This window comes from Bison bison, unplaced genomic scaffold, assembly GCF_000754665.1.
Source record: "Bison bison bison isolate TAMUID 2011002044 unplaced genomic scaffold, Bison_UMD1.0 scf7180017864172, whole genome shotgun sequence".
Lineage (NCBI taxonomy): Eukaryota > Metazoa > Chordata > Mammalia > Artiodactyla > Bovidae > Bison > Bison bison.
The window spans coordinates 856815-874754 of NW_011494744.1; the positions used below are offsets into that span (position 1 = coordinate 856815).

General features: G+C 40.9%; 1 protein-coding gene across 2 annotated transcripts in view; it reads right to left on the reverse strand.

Moving 5' to 3' along the window:
- Positions 1–17940, reverse strand: part of PLCE1 (phospholipase C, epsilon 1) — a 370125-nt gene that overhangs the window by 312727 nt on the left and 39458 nt on the right. For both annotated transcript variants that reach the window (XM_010842171.1, XM_010842170.1), the window contains exon 2: positions 13137–14694. In XM_010842171.1, the coding sequence (XP_010840473.1) occupies positions 13137–14339 (1203 nt within the window). In that variant the 5' untranslated portion in view covers positions 14340–14694. The remainder of the gene's footprint in view (positions 1–13136; positions 14695–17940) is intronic.

Sequence of the window (17940 nt, forward strand, 5' to 3'; positions counted from 1 at the left end):
AAGCTGAAGCTCCAGGATTTTAGTCATGTGATGTGAACAGACGACTCATTGGAAAAGTCCCTGATGCTGGGAAAGATCAAGGGCAGAAGGAGAAGAGGGTGTCAGAGGATGAGATGGCTGGACGACATCACTGATGCAATGAACATGAAGTTGGGCAAACTCCAGGAGATGGTGAGGGACAGGGAAGCCTGGTGTGCTACAGCTCATGGGGTCACAAAGAGTTACACACGACTGCGTGACTGAACAACAACAACAACATGGATATGGAAAGTAGCTTAGTGGAGGCTTAGGGCTAAGGGAGGGGTAGAGGGGTGGAGAGAATGGAGGATGACAGCTAATGGGTTCAGGGTTTCTTTATGAGGTGATTAAAAAGTTCTAAAATTGTGGACATGTTTGCACACATTTGTAAATATACCCCAAACCACTGGATTATACACTGTAAACAGGCAAACTGTACCATATGAGAATTGCATCTCAATAAAACTATTTTGAAAAGAAAAAAAAAAAAAAGTCAAAGCATTTCTTCTTCTCTCTAAGGAGATCTGCCATTGGGTTTCAAAGTACGGGCTCTCCTTAAAAATCACTGTGTCTTTGTGTTGCTGAAGGCAGAGGTGGTTTTCTGCTGAGTTCTTTCTGAGGCTTTGAGGGGTGATGACCTAAATGGGAGGGAAGGGGTTGGGGTTTGGATAACTAATCTGTAACCTCATGTTTAAGCTGAGGCTCTGAATGTATCCAGGCCAGCTACAAGGACAAAAAACTACTGGATGGGGCTCTTTAGGGTCAGAAAACGACCCCAGTACCGTTGTCTGAGAACAGCTTTTCAGGCAGGGCTTTGCCTGAGCTCTGAGTTAGTCTAATCATGGAGGGTCAGGGAATGGTCACAGTCCCCACCCCTCTGCCCCATTGCTAATGATTCTTCAATCCTTGGATGTTGAATCTGTATCATTCCAGGAGGCCTTTAGCCCTGAGAGGCCTGTTGTACTTGAGTCAGCATCCAGGGAAGGGATGGGGGGAGAGGGCTACTTCATCACTTGTGACAATAGGGAAGTCATTCTATAGGAAGCCTGAGTTTCTCCTGTGTAAAAAATGCACAGCGTGAGTTAGATCCAGCCTCCATCTATGCTTTATCTTTCCCATGAATTCTGATTCTTTTTAGGCCTCATCTTAACCAGAGCCCATTTCCAGGGATGGTCCAGGCCTCTACAGCTGTTAATTCTTATTAAGCAGGACATCTGGAGAAAATGAAAAAAAAAAATCCTAATCTGATCATGTTCCAAAGCTAGCATAAGAATAACAATGGCCATGAATACATTCACCTTAAACTAGGGTCCAGGGTCAGTGTTTGTTTTTCCTTTTCTTCTTTTTTTTGGCGGGGGGGGAGGAGGGGTCAAATCCTAGCCAAGGAGCTGGTGGAATGACAGTGATGTGAGAGTAACTTCATCTAAACTGTCCCAAAGCAGCTACTAAGAGAAAGCTGTCCTAGCATCACAGCGCTGGCCTCTGACAGCCCGTCACATTTTCCACTGATGCACTAGACGTGACTAAACTGCACAGGGCCTGGCTGGAGCTGGATTCCCTTTCACTCTGCTCAGCACGAAGGGGCCAGTATTGTCCTATACCCGTGTCATGACCTCAGCATAATCTTTAGTAATAGAAGAGGAGGTCTGGCATGTCCCCAAGCACAGCCTCTCAGTTTAGCCTGTGCACCCTGTGAAATTCTAATTATTTCAAGATCCAAACTGTATCCAAGTTGCAGAGAGACCAAATTTCCAGACAGGAAAACAAGACATGTTGCTATTTCAACTGCCATCTATTACAACACTGGACAACAGGGCTCAATGGATATTTGATCATCCATAACAGCTACAACTTGGAAGATGAATGCATTACCATTTGGTCCCTTTACACATAATAGAGAAAATAAAGAATCCAAGACATGTATACTGGCAAAGATATTTATGTTAAACACTCAAATATTCTTCACTGCCTCTTAATTTTCTCTGGAGAGGAAAATAAAATATGAAGAAGAAAGACACATTTTAGAAGGGAAAAAAGCAAGATAGGAACTAGCAATGTAGAAGCTGCTTTTTAATTTAGAGTCCGATTTCTAAATAATAAAACTTCATTTTTATCTATTTTGCCTTACATATTCTTGCACAGTAAGTCCTCTTGTGGATCAAGGCAGGGAAATAAATGAAGCAATAAAACAGGACCTGGCGGGTTGTCTGCCCTGCCCGCTTGCTCTCTCTGGGCTCTATCATTCAGTGCATGCAGAGAAGTTACATGGGTGATTCCAGCAGAGGCAGGAACTTCTTGTACTTCATATTCAGGATAACTTTAGGTACTTAAACTCCCCGAAATTTGGGCAAGGAGAGTTTGTTGTTTTTTTTTTTAAAGGAAAAGCACCCTTAATCAACTTTTAACCTGAAGACTTTAGTGACTTGCCAAAAAATGTCATCTGCTCTCAATAAATTGAGAGCAGGCGAGGGGAGGTGTAAGTGGATAAGGGGTAGGTTTTAATTTTTTAACAGGCAGAAGGAGGAGGAGGATACCATCATGGTTAGTCAGTCAGCAAGCATTAATCCTCACTAACGTCTCCCATTCAAACCCATTCTTCTCTCCACAGCTGTGCAAACATAAATTAATTGGGTCATTTTGATGAAGGCATATAAGAAAAAAATTTTAACGTAGGCAAAGGTAGTAATTAGATAAATAACACATTCTCTAAATGCTTAGGAAGGACTATGGAAGCTACTCCATCATAGATCAAGGATCATACATTCAAATGCCCCACTGTAAACGCCCCGTGTGAGAAGGCACCAGGCAGTACAAGGAGGTGGGGACAGTTCACCACAGCAAGGGATAAAAGGTCCCAGGTGAGGAGAGTGCCCTGCTGGCCCTGTGCTGAGGACTTTATGGTAGTATTTCATTTAACCCCCCAAGAATCATTAATCCCAGTTTACCTATAAGATATCTAGGGACAAGGAGATTAAACAACTTCTCCAAGGTCACAGGGCCAGCAGGTGATGAAGTCAAACTCACAATTTCGATTCAGGCCAACTGACTCCAGAGACCATGTTTCTAAGCATGGTGGTGTCCTGTTTTCTTAATACTTGGCATCGTGCTTACATTATGTAGAGTATAACAAAAAGACAGGGCCTCTTCTCTCCCTTAGTAAACTTAGAATCTGATTGGAGAGCCAGTATGTAAAATAATCAAAAAATAGGAAAAATAACACAACCTTGGGAGCCTGTAGCTTTTTTAGGTTGGAGAAAGCAATTTACAGAAAGGGGCTGTGATTTATTTATCCATGTGTTCTTAAACATTGCAAGGATAAGGATTTCTTTAGTTTAGACCCTAAACTAAAAAAGGAAATGCAGAGACAATACCGTATTTTAGAAAATATTCATCCCAGCCATGTTTGAATGTTCAGAAAAGGCTCTCCCTTTCAGAAATCACCCTTATGAAATGACAGGAGGACAAGCACCAAGGTCCTACTGTATAGCACAGGGAACTATATTTGATATCTTAAAATGAACTATAATGGAAAAGAACATGAAAATAATACATAGTGATCACCTTGCTGTGCACCAGAAATTAATACAACACTGTAAATTAACTCCAAAAAAAGAAAGACCAGGAGGACAATCAGTCTATCCCCAGCTTCAGCTTAAGGGTTAATAAAAATGCCCACAGCCTCCTGGAAGCCCAGAGAGAGAGAAAGAGAGAGAAGTTCCTGAGGTTTACTCTGCAGGAGGTATGGCAGCCTCTCCCAGCCTCCAGAGACTAAGAAGCAGGGAAGAGATGATTTGCATCATCTTTTTGGTTCTTTTCATTGGAAATTACCCATCCCAAGGCCTCCAGGATGGACAGAAAGGGATAGGTTTGAGCTAGGGACCGGTGAACATTCTTAGAAGAAGTGGCAAGGAGGAATGAGTACAGGAATGCCAAAGAGTATTCTGAAACTGATATCCGATTCACGACTCTCATGCTTATATAAGTGTCTAGGGGACTCTGATAATGGTTTCAAGTAATCTACCTCCATTTACTTTGCTGTATTTAAATTTCTGTTGTGTTCTTAATGTTCAATTTCAAGTGTATGTGGATTTTAAAGGCAATGCATTTTTTAGTGAGACCCGCTGCCATCAGCAGCAGTTTCATGGCAAGCGCTGGACAAGTCACCACAGTGCTGGCAGGACACATGTGCCCGGGACAAGCTATTTTCTTCTGTGTGGACAAAATCCCCCAGAATCACTGGGGAGCATGTGGGTAGTTGACCCCACTTCATGATTCAGGTTTCTTAAGGAACCAGGTGAAGATTCAAAACCAAACTCCCTGACACTTGCTGGGTTGAACTGCCCATCAAATATATAGACAGAAGGGCCTCCAGGCTGGCATTGTTCAGGCAGGCCCCTAGGACAGCCCTGACACTCCTGAGAGCTGGAGCCAGGTCAAGGAGTTTGTTGTTGTTGTTCAGTCGCTAAGTCGTGTTCGACTCTGTTGCTACCCCGTGCCCGCCAAGCTCCTCTGTCCATGGGATTTCCCGGGCAAGAACACTGGAGTGGATTGCCATTTCCTTCTCTAGAGGATTTTCCTGACCCAAGGATTGAACCTGCATCTCCTGCATTGGCAAGCGAGTTCTTTACCACTGAGCCACCAGGGAATTTACAGAAGAGCAAATATTCCTGAAATGTCCTGACCAAAACACAAAAATCTCAGTTTAAGCTCCTCGTCAGTGGTTCTCAACTCCATAGAATCATAGAACCACCTGGAGAAAACTTGGAAAAAAATACTGATGCTGTGCCCTACCCTAGTGGTTCTGCTTCAGAGAGTCTGGGGTGGAACCTGGACACTGATTCTAAAACATAAGCAGGGTTAGAGCCACACTGTTGAACACACAACTCTGATGCAAATGTGAGATACCACATGCATCAATGAGTGGAGCCACTCAAATCAACAGACACTGAAAAGAACAAAATTATTTTGTTACTTTAAAAGCTTAATCAAATTTTATATTTTTCTAGATCTTGAGAAATTAAGAGTGTTAATTTCCTGGGTTGCAATCCTAGTTATACCTATACTAGCTGAGTAAGTTTGGGTAAGGTACAGAATTTCCTTGAGACTCTGAAGCAACAATTAGAACTGGACATGGAACAATGGACTGGTTCCAAATTGGGAGAGGAGGATGTCAAGGCTGTATACTGTCACCCTGTTTATTTACTTCTATGCAGAGTACATCATGCAAAATGCTGGGCTGGATGAAGCACAAGCTGGAATCAACACTGCCCTGAGAAATATCCATAACCTCAGATAGGTAGATGACAGCCCACTTACAGCAGAAAGCGAAGAAGATAAAGAGTCTTTTGATGAAAGTGAAAGAGAAGAGTGAAAAAAGTTGGCTTAAAACTCAACATTCAGAAAACTAAGACCATGGCATCTGATCCCATCAATTCATGGCAATTAGATGGGGAAACAATGGAAACAGTGACAGATTTTATTTTGGGGGGCTCCAAAATCACTGCAGACGGTGATTGCAGCCATGAAATTAAAAAACGCTTGCTCTTGGAAGAAAAGTTATGACCAACCTAGACAGCATAGTAAAAAAGCAGAGACATTACTTTGCCAACAAAGGTCTGTCTAGTCAAAACTATGGTTTTTCCAGTAGTCATGTATGGATTGAGAGTTGGAATATAAAGAAGCTGAGTGCCAAAGAATTTATGCTTTTGAGTTGTGATGTTGGAGAAGACTCTTGACAGTCCCTTGGACTACAAGGAGATCCAACCAGTTCATCCTAAAGGATATCAGTCCTGAATATTCATTGGAAGGACTGATGTTGAAGCTGAAACTTCAATACTTTGGCCACCTGATACAAAGAACTAACTCATTTGAAAAGATCCTGATTCTATAAAAGATTGTAGGCGGGAGGAGAGGGGGATGACAGTGGATAAGAGTTTTGGGTGGCATGACCAACTCAATGGACATGAGTTTGAGTAAACTTCGGGAGTTGGTGATGGACAGAGAATCCTGGTGTGCTGAAGTCCACGGGCTCACAAAGAGTCAGAGACGACTGAGCGACCGAAGTGAACTGAATACCACCCACAGCAAACTAGGTTCAACGCAGTCCCTATCAGAATCCTTCTCTGCAAAAATTGACTAGGTTATCCTAACCTTTGTAGGGAAGCATGCCAAGACAGTCTCAAAAGAGAAGAATAGTGTTAGAGGACTCACATTTCCCAATTTCAAAACTTGCTACAAAGCCACAGTAATCAAGACTAGGTGGTACTGGCATGTGGATACTATAGGAATCAGTGGAATAAAACTGAGAGTCCACAAATAAGCCCTCACATTAATAGTTAACTGATTATCAACCAAACAGAGTGCTGAAAAAATCTGGCAGGGAAACACTAGTCTTTTCAACAAATGCTGCTGGAGCAGGAAGGTATCCACAAGCAAACCAATGAATTTTGACCCCTGACTCACACACCACATACGAACATAGACTGAAAATGGATCAAAGATCTGAAAGTAAGACATTAAGACTATGGGCAAGATTCCCTTAGAAGAAATGGAGTAGCCCTCATAGTCAACAAGAGAATCTGAAATGCAGTACTTGGGTGCAATCTCAAATATGACAGAATGATCTCGGTTCATTTCCAAGGAAAACCATTCAACATCACAGTAACTCAAGTCTATGCCTCAGCCACTAATGACAAAGAGAATGAAGTTGAACAGTTCTATGAAGACATACAAGACCTTCTAGAACTAACACCAAAAAAAAAAAAAAGGATGTCCTTTTCATCACAGGGGACTGTAATGCAAAATTAGGCAGTCAAGAGACACCTGGAGTAATAGGCAAGTGAGGCCTTGGAGCATATAGAATGAAGCAGGGAAAAGGCTAACAGAGTTTTGCCAAGAGACCACACTGGTCATAACAAACATCCTCTGCCAACAACACAAGACACAACTCTACACATCGAGGTCACCAGATGGTCCACCGAAATCAGACTGATTATATTCTTTGTGGCTGAAGATGGAGAAGCTCTATACAGTCAGCAAAAACAAGACCCAGAGCTGACTGTGGCTCAGATCATGAGCTCCTTATTGCCAAATTCGGACTTATATTGAAGAAAGTAGGGAAAGCCACTAGGCCATTCAGGTGTGACCTAAATCAAAACCCTCATAATTATACTATGGAAGTGACAAAGAGATTCAAGAGATTAGATCTGATAGACACACTGCCTGAAGAACTATGGACAGAAGTTCGTAACATTGTACAGGTGGTGGTGACCAAAAACATCCCAAAGAAAAAGAAATGTCAGGAGGCAAAATGGTTGTCTGAAGAGGCCTTACCAATAGCTGAGAAAAGAAGAGAAATGAAAGGCAAAGAAGAAAGGAAAAGATACACCCAGCTGAGTACAGAGTTCCAAAAAGTAGCAAGGAGAGATAAGAAAGCCTTCTTAAGTGAACAATGCAAAGAAATAGAGGAAAACAATACAATGGGAAAGACTAGAGATCTTTTCAAGAAAATTAGAGAAACCAAGGGAACATTTCATGCAAAGATGGGCACAATAAAGGACAGAAATGGCAAGGACCTAACAGAAGCAGAAGATACTAAGAAGAGGTGGCAAGAATACATGGAAGAACTGTATAAAAAAAGGTCTTAGTGACCAGGATAACCACGATGGTGTTGTCACTCACCTAGAGCTAGACACCTTGGAGTGTGAAGTCAAGTGGGCCTTAGGAAGCATTACTACAAACAAACCTAGTGGAGGTGATGGAATTCCAGCTGAGCTAGTTCATATCCTAAAAGATGATGCCATTAATGTGCTGCACTCGATATGCCAGCAAATTTGGAAAACTCAGCAATTGCCACAGGACTGGGAAATGTCCGTTTTCATTTCAATCCCAAAGAAGGGCAACGCCAAAGAATGTTCAAACTACCGTACAACTGTGCTCATTTCACATGCTTTCAAAGAAATGCTCGAAATCCTTCAAGCTAGGCTTCAACAGTACGTGAACTGAAAATTCACAAATGTACAAACTGGATTTGGAAAAGGCAGAGGAACCAGAGATCAAATTGCCAAAATCCATTGGATCATAGAAAAAGCAAGACAATTGCAGGAAATCATCTACTTCTGCTTCATTGACTGTGCTAAAGCTTTTGACTATGTGGATCACAACAAACTGGAAAATTCTTAAAGAGACGTGAATACCAGACCACCTTGCCTGCCTCCTGAGAAAACTGTATGCAAGTCAAGAAGAAACAGTTAGAACTGGACATGGAACAACAGACTGGTTAAATTTCGGAAAGGAGTACATCAAGGCTGTATACTGTCACCCTGCTTGTTTAATTTCTATGCAAAGTACATCAGGTGAAATGCCAGGCTGGATGAATCACAAGCTGGAAATCAAGATTGCCTGGAGAAATAGCAACAACCTCAGGTATGCAGATGATACCACTTTAATGGCAGACAGTGAAGAGGAACTAAAGAGCCTCTTGATGCAGGTAAACGAGGAGAGTGAAAAAGCTGGCTTAAAACTCAACATTCAAAAAACTAAGATCACGGCATCTGGTCCCATCACTTCATGGCAAATTACTGGGGAAAGAATGGAAACAGTGGGAGATTTTATTTTTCTGGGCTTCAAAATCACTGCAGACAGTGACTACAGCCATGACATTAAAAGACACTTGCCTCCTTGGAAGAAAAGCTATGACAAACCTAGACATTGTATTAAAAAGCAGAGACATCACTTTGCCAACAAAGTTTCATATAGTCAAAGCTATAGTTTTGCCAGTAGTCATGTACAGATGTGAGAGTTGGAACATAAAGAAGGCTGAGTGCCAAAGAATTGATGCTTTTGAACTGTGGTGCTGGAGAAGACTCTCAAGAGTCCCTTGGACAGCAAGATCAAACCAGTCAATGCTAAAGGAAATCATCCCTGAATATTCACTGAAAGGACTGATGTTGAGGCTGAAGCTCCAATACTTTGGCCACCTGATGTGAAGAGCTGACTCACTGGAAAAGACCCTGATGCTGGAAAAGATTCAGGGTAGGAGGAAAACAAGATGACAGAGGATGACATGGCTGGATGGCATCACTGACTCAATGGACATGAGTGTGAGCAAACTCTGGGAGGTAGTGAAGGACAGGGAAGCCTGGCGTGCTGCAGTCCATGGGGTTGCCAAGAGCCAGACACAACGGCTGAACAGCAACAACAGCAAAGACTATTAAAATCCGGGAAGGAAACATAGGTGTAAGTCTTCATGAATTAGGAAATCATTTCTTACATATGACACTAAAAGCACAAGCAACCAAAGGAAAAAAAGTAGGTAAACTGTTGACTTCATCAGAATTAAAATGTTCTGAGCATCAGTGCACAGTATCAAAAAGGCGAAAGCACACCAACAGAATATATTTGCAAATCATGTATCTGGTAAGAATATATGAAGAAGCCTTGCAATGCAACAGTAAATAGGCAAAAAAATCCATTTTCTTTAATGGGGAAAGGATCTGAATTGATATTTCTCCAAAGACGATATATAAACCGCCAACAAGGAAATGGAAAACTTTTCAACGTCGTTAGTTATTAAGGAAATGCAAATTGAAACCACAATGAATTACCAGGTCACACCCACTGAGATAGCTTTCATAAATGAAATGAATAGTAACAAGTGTTGGTGAGGATGTGGAGACACTGAAATTCTCATGTATTACTACTGAGAATATAAAATGGAGCAGTGGTTTTAGAAAACATTTTGTTCCTTCCCCAAGATGTTAAACATGACATTACCATATGACCCAATAATCCCACTCCTAAGTATCTTACCAGGAGGAATGAAAATATATGTTCACTCTAAAACTTGTCCAGGAACATTCATAGCAGCATCATTCATAACAGCCCCAAAGTGGAAACAACCCATCGTCCTTTAACTGATGAATGGATGAGTAAATCTGGTACGTCCATATAGAAGAATATTATTTGGTCATAAAAAAGAATATAGTTCTGATATATGTCATGACATGGATGAGCCTGGAAAACATGATGCTAGGTGAAAGAATCCAGTCACAAGAAGTCAGATCTTGTAGGAAATGTCCAGAATTGGCAATCCACAGGGACCAAAAGCAGATTAGTGGTCGCCAGGGGAAGGGGAGGAATAGAGAGTGGTCACTAATGGTTAAGAGGTTTCTTATTTACTTATTTATCTTTATTTTTGACTGTGCTGGGTCTTCATCGCTGCTTGGGCTTTTTTTCTAATCGCAGTGAGCAGGGGTACTCTGTAGCTGTGGTATGCAGGCCTGTCTTTGCAGTGGCTTCTCTTGCTATGCAGCCCAGACTCTAGGGTGCGGGGGCTTCAGAAGTTGTGGTTCCTGGGCTCTAGGGCACAGGCTCAATAATTGTGGTGCATGGGCTCAGCTACTCTTCAGTACGTGGGATCTTCCCAGATCAGGGATTGGACCCATGTCTCCTTCATTGGCAGGCAGATTCTTTACGACTGCGCCATCAGGAAAGCCCCAGGAGTTTCTTTTTGAGGTGTTAAAATTATTTTGGAATTAGATAGTTGTGATGGGTGCACCATCTTGTGACTGTACTAAAAAGCACGGATTTGTACACTTTAAAATGATGTGTGCATTATACCTCAATAGAAGATGGTTGGAAACTTGTGCTTTATATTTTTTTCATTTGTTATCTTCTTGAACATCTTTCTTGATCAGTATATATTGAATTCTCTTGTTGTTCTGCACAGCTCTATTTTTCTGTTTTGAATGCTTGTGGGCATGAATATTAGTGATAGATGATTTGGTTTTCACTGGGTCTGTCATGGTCATTACACACAGTGTTCACTGCCCAGAGAAATATCAATAACCTCAGATATGCAGATGACACCACCCTTATGGCAGAAAGCAAAGAGGAACTAAGAGCCTCCTGAAGAAAGTGAAAGAAGAGAGTGAAAAAGCTGGCTTAAAACTCAACATTCAGAAAATGAAGATCATGGCATCTGGTCCCATCACTTCACGGCAAATAGATGGAGAAACAGTGGAAACAGTGGCTGACTTTATTTTCTTGGGCTCCAAAATCACTGCAGATGGTGACTGCAGCCATGAAATTAAAAGATGCTTGCTCCTTGGAAGAAAAGTTATGACCAACCTAGACAGCATATTAAACATCAGAGACATTATTTTTCAACCAAGGTCTGTCTAGTCAAAGCTATGGTTTTTCCAGTGGTCATGTATGGATATGAGAGTTGGACTATAAAGAAAGCTGAGCGCCGAAGAATTGATGCTTTTGAACTGTGGTGTTGGAGAAGACTTGAGAGTCGCTTGGACTGCAAGGAGATCCAACCAGTCCATTCTAAAGGAAATCAGTCCTGAATATTCATGGGAAGGACTGATGGTAAAGCTGAAACTCCAACACTTTGGCCACCTGATGCAAAGAACTGACTCTTTAGAAAAGACCCTGATGCTGGGAAAGATTGAAAAGGAGAAGGGGACAAGAGAGGATGAGATGGCTGGATGGCATTACCAACTCAATGGACATGAGTTTGAACAAGCTCCGGGAGTTGGTGATGGAGAGGGAGGCCTGGCACGCCACAATCCATGGGGCATGGATGAGTCAGACACAACTGAGCAACTGCACTGAACTGAACTGAAGGTATAGAATTTCCTTGAGCCTCTGTTTTCTTAATGATACAATGGGGTAAATAATCAGACCACATCAGAAGGTAGTTGAGATGATTTCATGAAATGAAGTGTGTAAGTTATTCAGTCCAGTGCCTAGCATATGTAAATTCACAATAAATATTAGTTCCCACAATTGATGATGATGAAAATAAAAATATGCTAGTCACAGTTCAATAAAAGGATGTTCTTTTAGATTGGGTTTATTTTTAGGACCAGGTTTTAAGGAATTGTGCAAAACTGGAATGCAAAAGTTATAGAAACATCTTCTCCACTAACATCAGTTGAAGGAAGTAGGGCTACTTAGCCACAGAAGGAAAAAAAAAACAAACACAAGAGAACACATGGTGCTGGCTTCTGATGCCAAGATCAGGTCCAAGAGTGGGCAACTACTTGTGTGCGTTTCCAGAGCAGGAATCTTAAAGAGGGGGAACTATGGATAGAACTCAGAGAGTCCAGAAATTTGGATGAGAAAAAGTTCTTTTATTAACCTCAAATAGAAGTTTAGCATTTCCTCCCATTATGAATGTAAGCAACAAACTTCAGTAACACTAGCAGTACCTGTGATTTTGTCACCAATAGAAATCACAGATATTGCCATATATTATAGTCATGGAAGAGACTCTAAAATAGTACTTATAACTAAGGTAACTAATTAATTCGTTTGTCTTGGTTTGTCCAAGACTGAGCGGCTTCCCAAAACATGGGACTTGCAGTGCTAAAACTGGGAAAATCCCAGGTAAACCATTCCCTACTAACATTCTTCACTACCTGGAAGTTATGGTAGTTATCTCATCATTAGCTGCCATTATTTAGTGTGTTAATAAAGAAGTATCCTCCTATATTACAATTTCAAAAATATCTTGATATATGTCTATCCACATAATCTGTGTCCTTTATGATCCTTTGTATTTCATTTGATGCATTTAAAAGTGTTCTTCTCAACCCAAAGACTTCACCAAATAGCCAAAGAGGGCCATGGCATAAAAAGGGTTAAGAGGGAAGAAACAGGAAACACTGGCTAGAGGAATTGAACAGAGAAAATGAGATTTAAGTTCTTTTAAGCCTTGCAACCTAAAAACAATGATGAACTCCATGGCAGAAGAGGACAGATGTATCTCTGAAGGATACAGCTGAATAATCAGTTGACAGAACCATTTTCCCACTCCCAGGAGTTTCTGTTTTATAAGCCCGCAAACAGTAATCAGGGACTCTCCCTAACTTCTCTGAGCGCATATTTATGTGGATTTTGTGACTTATGTTGCTGTGGAATTAACTCAGTCTTGACAGGTATCAATTCCAGTATCTGTTAGGTCTACTAATTTCCAGTAACTATAAATGCTTCCCCTAAGAATCATTGGCCAGAACTGAACATTTCCCATGAATTAAGACAATGGAGATTTCGAGTTTTAAAAAACCAACTTTGAAAAATGGATTAAAAGAAACTTTAACTCTTACCGGATACCACTGGGCTTCTGACAGACCTTGGGAACCATCTTGCCTAACCACCATTGTTGACAGCCGTTCCATGACTCTCCCAGGAGGCAATAAGAGACCATTTTTCTTCTGATCAATGTAACTCAAAGCCTCCAGTCCAATGTGACCAGAAGGCAAAGTTCTCACAATTGCCCTTGTCCCAGTAAACACAGATTTCTTAACTTCCTTGTCATTTTTGCAAAATCTCCTCACTAACCAAGCAGACCGCTCCTTTTTATTTTTGAACAAATCTTCTTCTACCTCTTCACAATTATCGGGGAAGTCCTCAAAATGGCTCAGAAAGGTCTTGGCAGGTGGACTGTCAGTAAAATCCTCCCTGCAAAAGCTGTCACTTGAACATACCACATCGGCCTTTGGGCAAGAGCCTTCAAAGCACAAGTATTTGTCATTCAAGGGGTCACAATGATCACACTGCAGCTGCCTATTCTTATTGTCACAGTTATTTGTCAATTCCATCAGTTTGCAAGTATATGCCATGTAATTTTTCTCTTGTTCCTCACCAACGGCAGGTAGTACACAGTTTCCACAATCATCCAAAATCAAGTTATCTGACAGGGGACAGAAACTGTCTGACATTCTTCTGTCAACTTCGTAACGCAAGTGAAACACTGCCATGTTGCTTTCAGGGTGTGCCCTGCTTGTCTCTATGATGGCCGACTGAGTTCCTAATGGACTCATGCCCATGGGAGATGTGTCTATTTCCAGTTGAATTCCAGGGAACACCTTTCCTTCCAGTGAAGAAGGGATTCCAGTTTCCAAACACAGACCTTCCTCTGTGATAGAATTGCACGTTTCATAAAACTGGCTCTGAGGAGGGCCGTGCTGATGGTTTTTCAATATGCTGTTGCAGTTAATGTTAAGGTTTTTCACAGAATCTGGCATGCTTTTCTCCCAGCACTTTTCATTACTGTTCTCGTCACTGGTTATTTTCTCCCTTGCTACTGAGAAAATCTGGGGCACGTTGCTTCCAGAAGATTCTTCCGTAAGTTTGGTCGGTTGCAAGATGGTATGAGAAGTCTCCCCACTCTGCCTGACAGGATGAGACTTCGGAACACTGATGCCCGAGACCTTATCATTACTTTCATCTACAGTTGACTGAGCAGAGATCACTTTTCTCTGACTCACAGGTCTGAGAACAGAACCTGCCATTTCTTCAGAAGTCATCTTGACCAGATGCAGGGTTTCAGCTAGCACTCTGTTTCTCCTCTCCTGTGATCATGTCAAGATGTTAATGAAACTACTGGTTTTTAACATAATCTCAGGTGTATAAGCCCTTTGAGAAACAAAGTGACCAGTTCCTCTCATTTAGGTATATTAAGACCGAAATAAACTTTCCCAGTTATCACTTCCTACCATGTGCAGTATGTTTTTCTAGATCAAGGTATTAAGGAAATAGATCAATTTTCTTTCTTCGGTTCTTTGAAGCAATTCTTTCGGAGACTTTTATTCGGCATTGCATTCTGTAACTTCTGATCCATCACTGGCTTACAATGATTTTAAAATCCAGTTTGAATGTATCCTGTAAGAAAAAGAGATAATGTCAAACACTAAACAAATTTTTAAAAATGACCTCATAATTCTAAGCTACTGCAAAATATGAATCAGAAGTTGGTTTTAAGTACTTATTTTTTTATTCAATATTTCAAACTTCTGTTTCCAGCCAGTACAGAATAATAGAGATCAGGTTTATCCTTCTTCCTTAAACAACTGAAAAAAGTCAGAAAAAATAATGAAATAATCGTTTTGAGATACTGAATAACAAGCAACATAGAATAGTAATTCCAGAAAGAAGAATAAATAAATAAGGTGAGTTCTATAAATGCCCTAGCTTATACCTTTTGAGTTTTTAGGCTACTGGGGAGGAGGAGGGACTCAGATGAAACCAAACAGTGTGTCTAATTTAAAAAGAAGTTGAGACTTCAATAAAGCCAAGGAAATTAGAGAAGGAAGACACATAAAGTAGAGTGGAGAAAACATAGGGACGCTAGCAGGCTTCTCATTAGGAACAAGGCAAGCCAATTTAGTTTATTAAAAAATTTAAAAAAAGTTTATTTAAAAAAAACTTAAAAAAAAAAATATACATATATATGCTGCTGCTGCTAAGCCACTTCAGTCATGTCTGACTCTGTGCAACCCCACAGACAGCAGCCCACCAGGATCCTCTGTCTCTGGGATTCTCCAAGCAAAAATACTGGAGTGGGTTGCCATTTTCTTCTACAATGCATGCAATGCACGTTAAGTCGCTTCAGTCATGTCTGACTCTGTGCGACCTGATAGATAGCACCCCACCAGGCTCCTCTGTCCACAGGATTCTCCAGGCTAGAATACTGGAGTGGGTTGCCAAATTAGAATTCTATACCCAACAAAAATATTTTTTGAAAACAAAATGAAATAAAGACTTTTAGACATACAAAAGCTGAAAGAATTCATCAAGAGTAAACTTACATATAACAAAGATAAAAACGGACTTTCCTGAAGGTCCAGTGATTAGGAATCCATCTTTCCACTGAAGGGGCATGGGTTCAATCCCTGGTTGGGAAACTAAGATCCCACAAGCCATGCAGTCAAAAAAAAAAAAAAAAGGCTCACTAAAATAAGAAATGGTAAAGAAAGTCCTTTAGGTAGAAGAAATATGCTAGATAGAAATCTGGATCTACAAAAAGAAACAGAGTATGAAAAATGTTAAATATGTAGATAAATACAATTTTTCTTACATTTTAAATAACTAATTGAGAATGTAGTCCACTGGAGAAGGGAATGGCAAACCACTTCAGTTTTCTTGCCTTGAGAACCCCATGAACAGTATGAAAAGGCAAAATGATAGGATACTTAAAGAGGAACTCCCCAAGTCAGTATGTGCCCAATATGCTACTGGAGATCAGTGGAGAAATAACCCCAGAAAGAATGAAGGGTTAGAGCCAAAGCAAAAACAATACCCAGTTGTGGATGTGACTGGTGATAGAAGCAAGGTCTGATGCTGTAAAGAGCAATATTGCATAGGAACCTGGAATGTCAGGTCCATGAATCAAGGCAAACTGGAAGTGGTCAAACAGGAAATGGCAAGAGTGAACATCGACATTCTAGGAATCAGCAAACTAAAATGGACTGGAATGGGTGAATTTAACTAAGATGACCATTATATCTACTACTGCAGGCAGGAATCCCTCAGAAGAAATGGTGTAGCCATCATGGTCAACAAAAGAGTCCGAAATGCAGTACTTGGAGGCAACCTCAAAAACGACAGAATGATCTCTGTTCATTTCCAAGGCAATCCATTCAATATCATGATAATCCAAGCCTATGCCCCAACCAGTAGTGCTAAAGAAGCTGAAGTTGAATGGTTCTATGAAGACCTACAGGACCTTCTAGAACTAACATCCAAAACAATGACCTTTTCATTATAGGGGACTGAAATGCAAAAGTAGGAAGTCAAGAAACACCTGGAGTAACAGGCAAATTTGGCCTTGGAGTACGGAATGAAGCAGGGCAAAGGCTAATAGAGTTTTGCCAAGAAAATGCACTAGTCATAGAAAACACCCTCTTCCAACAACACAAGAGAAGACTCTACACATGGACATCACCAGATGGTTAACATCTAAATCAGACTGATCATATTATTTGCAGCCAGAGATGGAGAAGCACTATACAGTCAGCAAAAGCAAGACTGGGAGATGACTGTGGCTCAGATCATGAACTCCTTATTGCCAAAATCAGACTTAAAATGAAGAAAGTAGGGAAAACCACTAGACCATTCAGGTATGACCTAAATCAAATCCCTTATGATTATACAGTGGAAGTGAGAAATAGATTTAAGGGACTAGATCTGATAGGTAGAATGCCTGATGAAGTATGGACAGAGGTTCATGACATTGTACAGGAGAAGGGATCAAGACCATCCCCATGGAAAAGAAATGCAAAAAAGCAAAATGGCTGTCTGAGGAGGCCTTACAAATAGCTGTGAAAAGAAGAGAAATGAAAAGCAAAGGAGAAAAGGGAAGATATAAGCATCTGAATGCAGAGTTCCAAAGAATAGCAAGGAGAGATCAGAAAGCCTTCCTCAGCGATCAGTGCAAAGAAATAGAGGAAAACAACAGAATGGGAAAGACTAGAGAACTCTTCAAGAAAATTAGAGATACCAAGGGAACATTTCATGCAAAGATGAGCTCTATAGAGGACAGAAATGGTATGGACCTAACAGAAGCAGAAGGTATTAAGAAGAGGTGGTAAGAATACACAGAAGAACTGTACAAAAAAGATCTTCATGACCCAGATAATCACAGTGGTGTGATCACTCACCTAGAGCCAGACATCTTGGAATGTGAAGTCAAGTGGGCCTTAGAAAGCATCACTACAAACAAAGCTAGTGGAGGTGATGGAATTCCAGTTGAGCTATTTCAAATCCTGAAAGATGATGCTGTGAAAGGGCTGCACTCAATATGCCAGCAAATTTGGAAAACTCAGCAGTGGCCACAGGACTGGAAAAGGTCCGTTTTCATTCCAATCCCAAAGAAAGGCAATGCCAAAGAATGCTCAAACCATCACACAATTGCACTCATCTCACACGCTAGTAAAGTAATGCTCAAAATTCTCCAAGTCAGGCTTCAGCAGTATGTGAACTGTGAACTTCCAGATGTTCAAGCTGGTTTTAGAAAAGGCAGAGGAACCAGAGATCAAATTGCCAACATCCGCTGGATCATTGAAAAAGCAAGAGAGCTCCAGAAAAACATCTATTTCTGCTTTATTGATTATGCCAAAGCCTTTGACT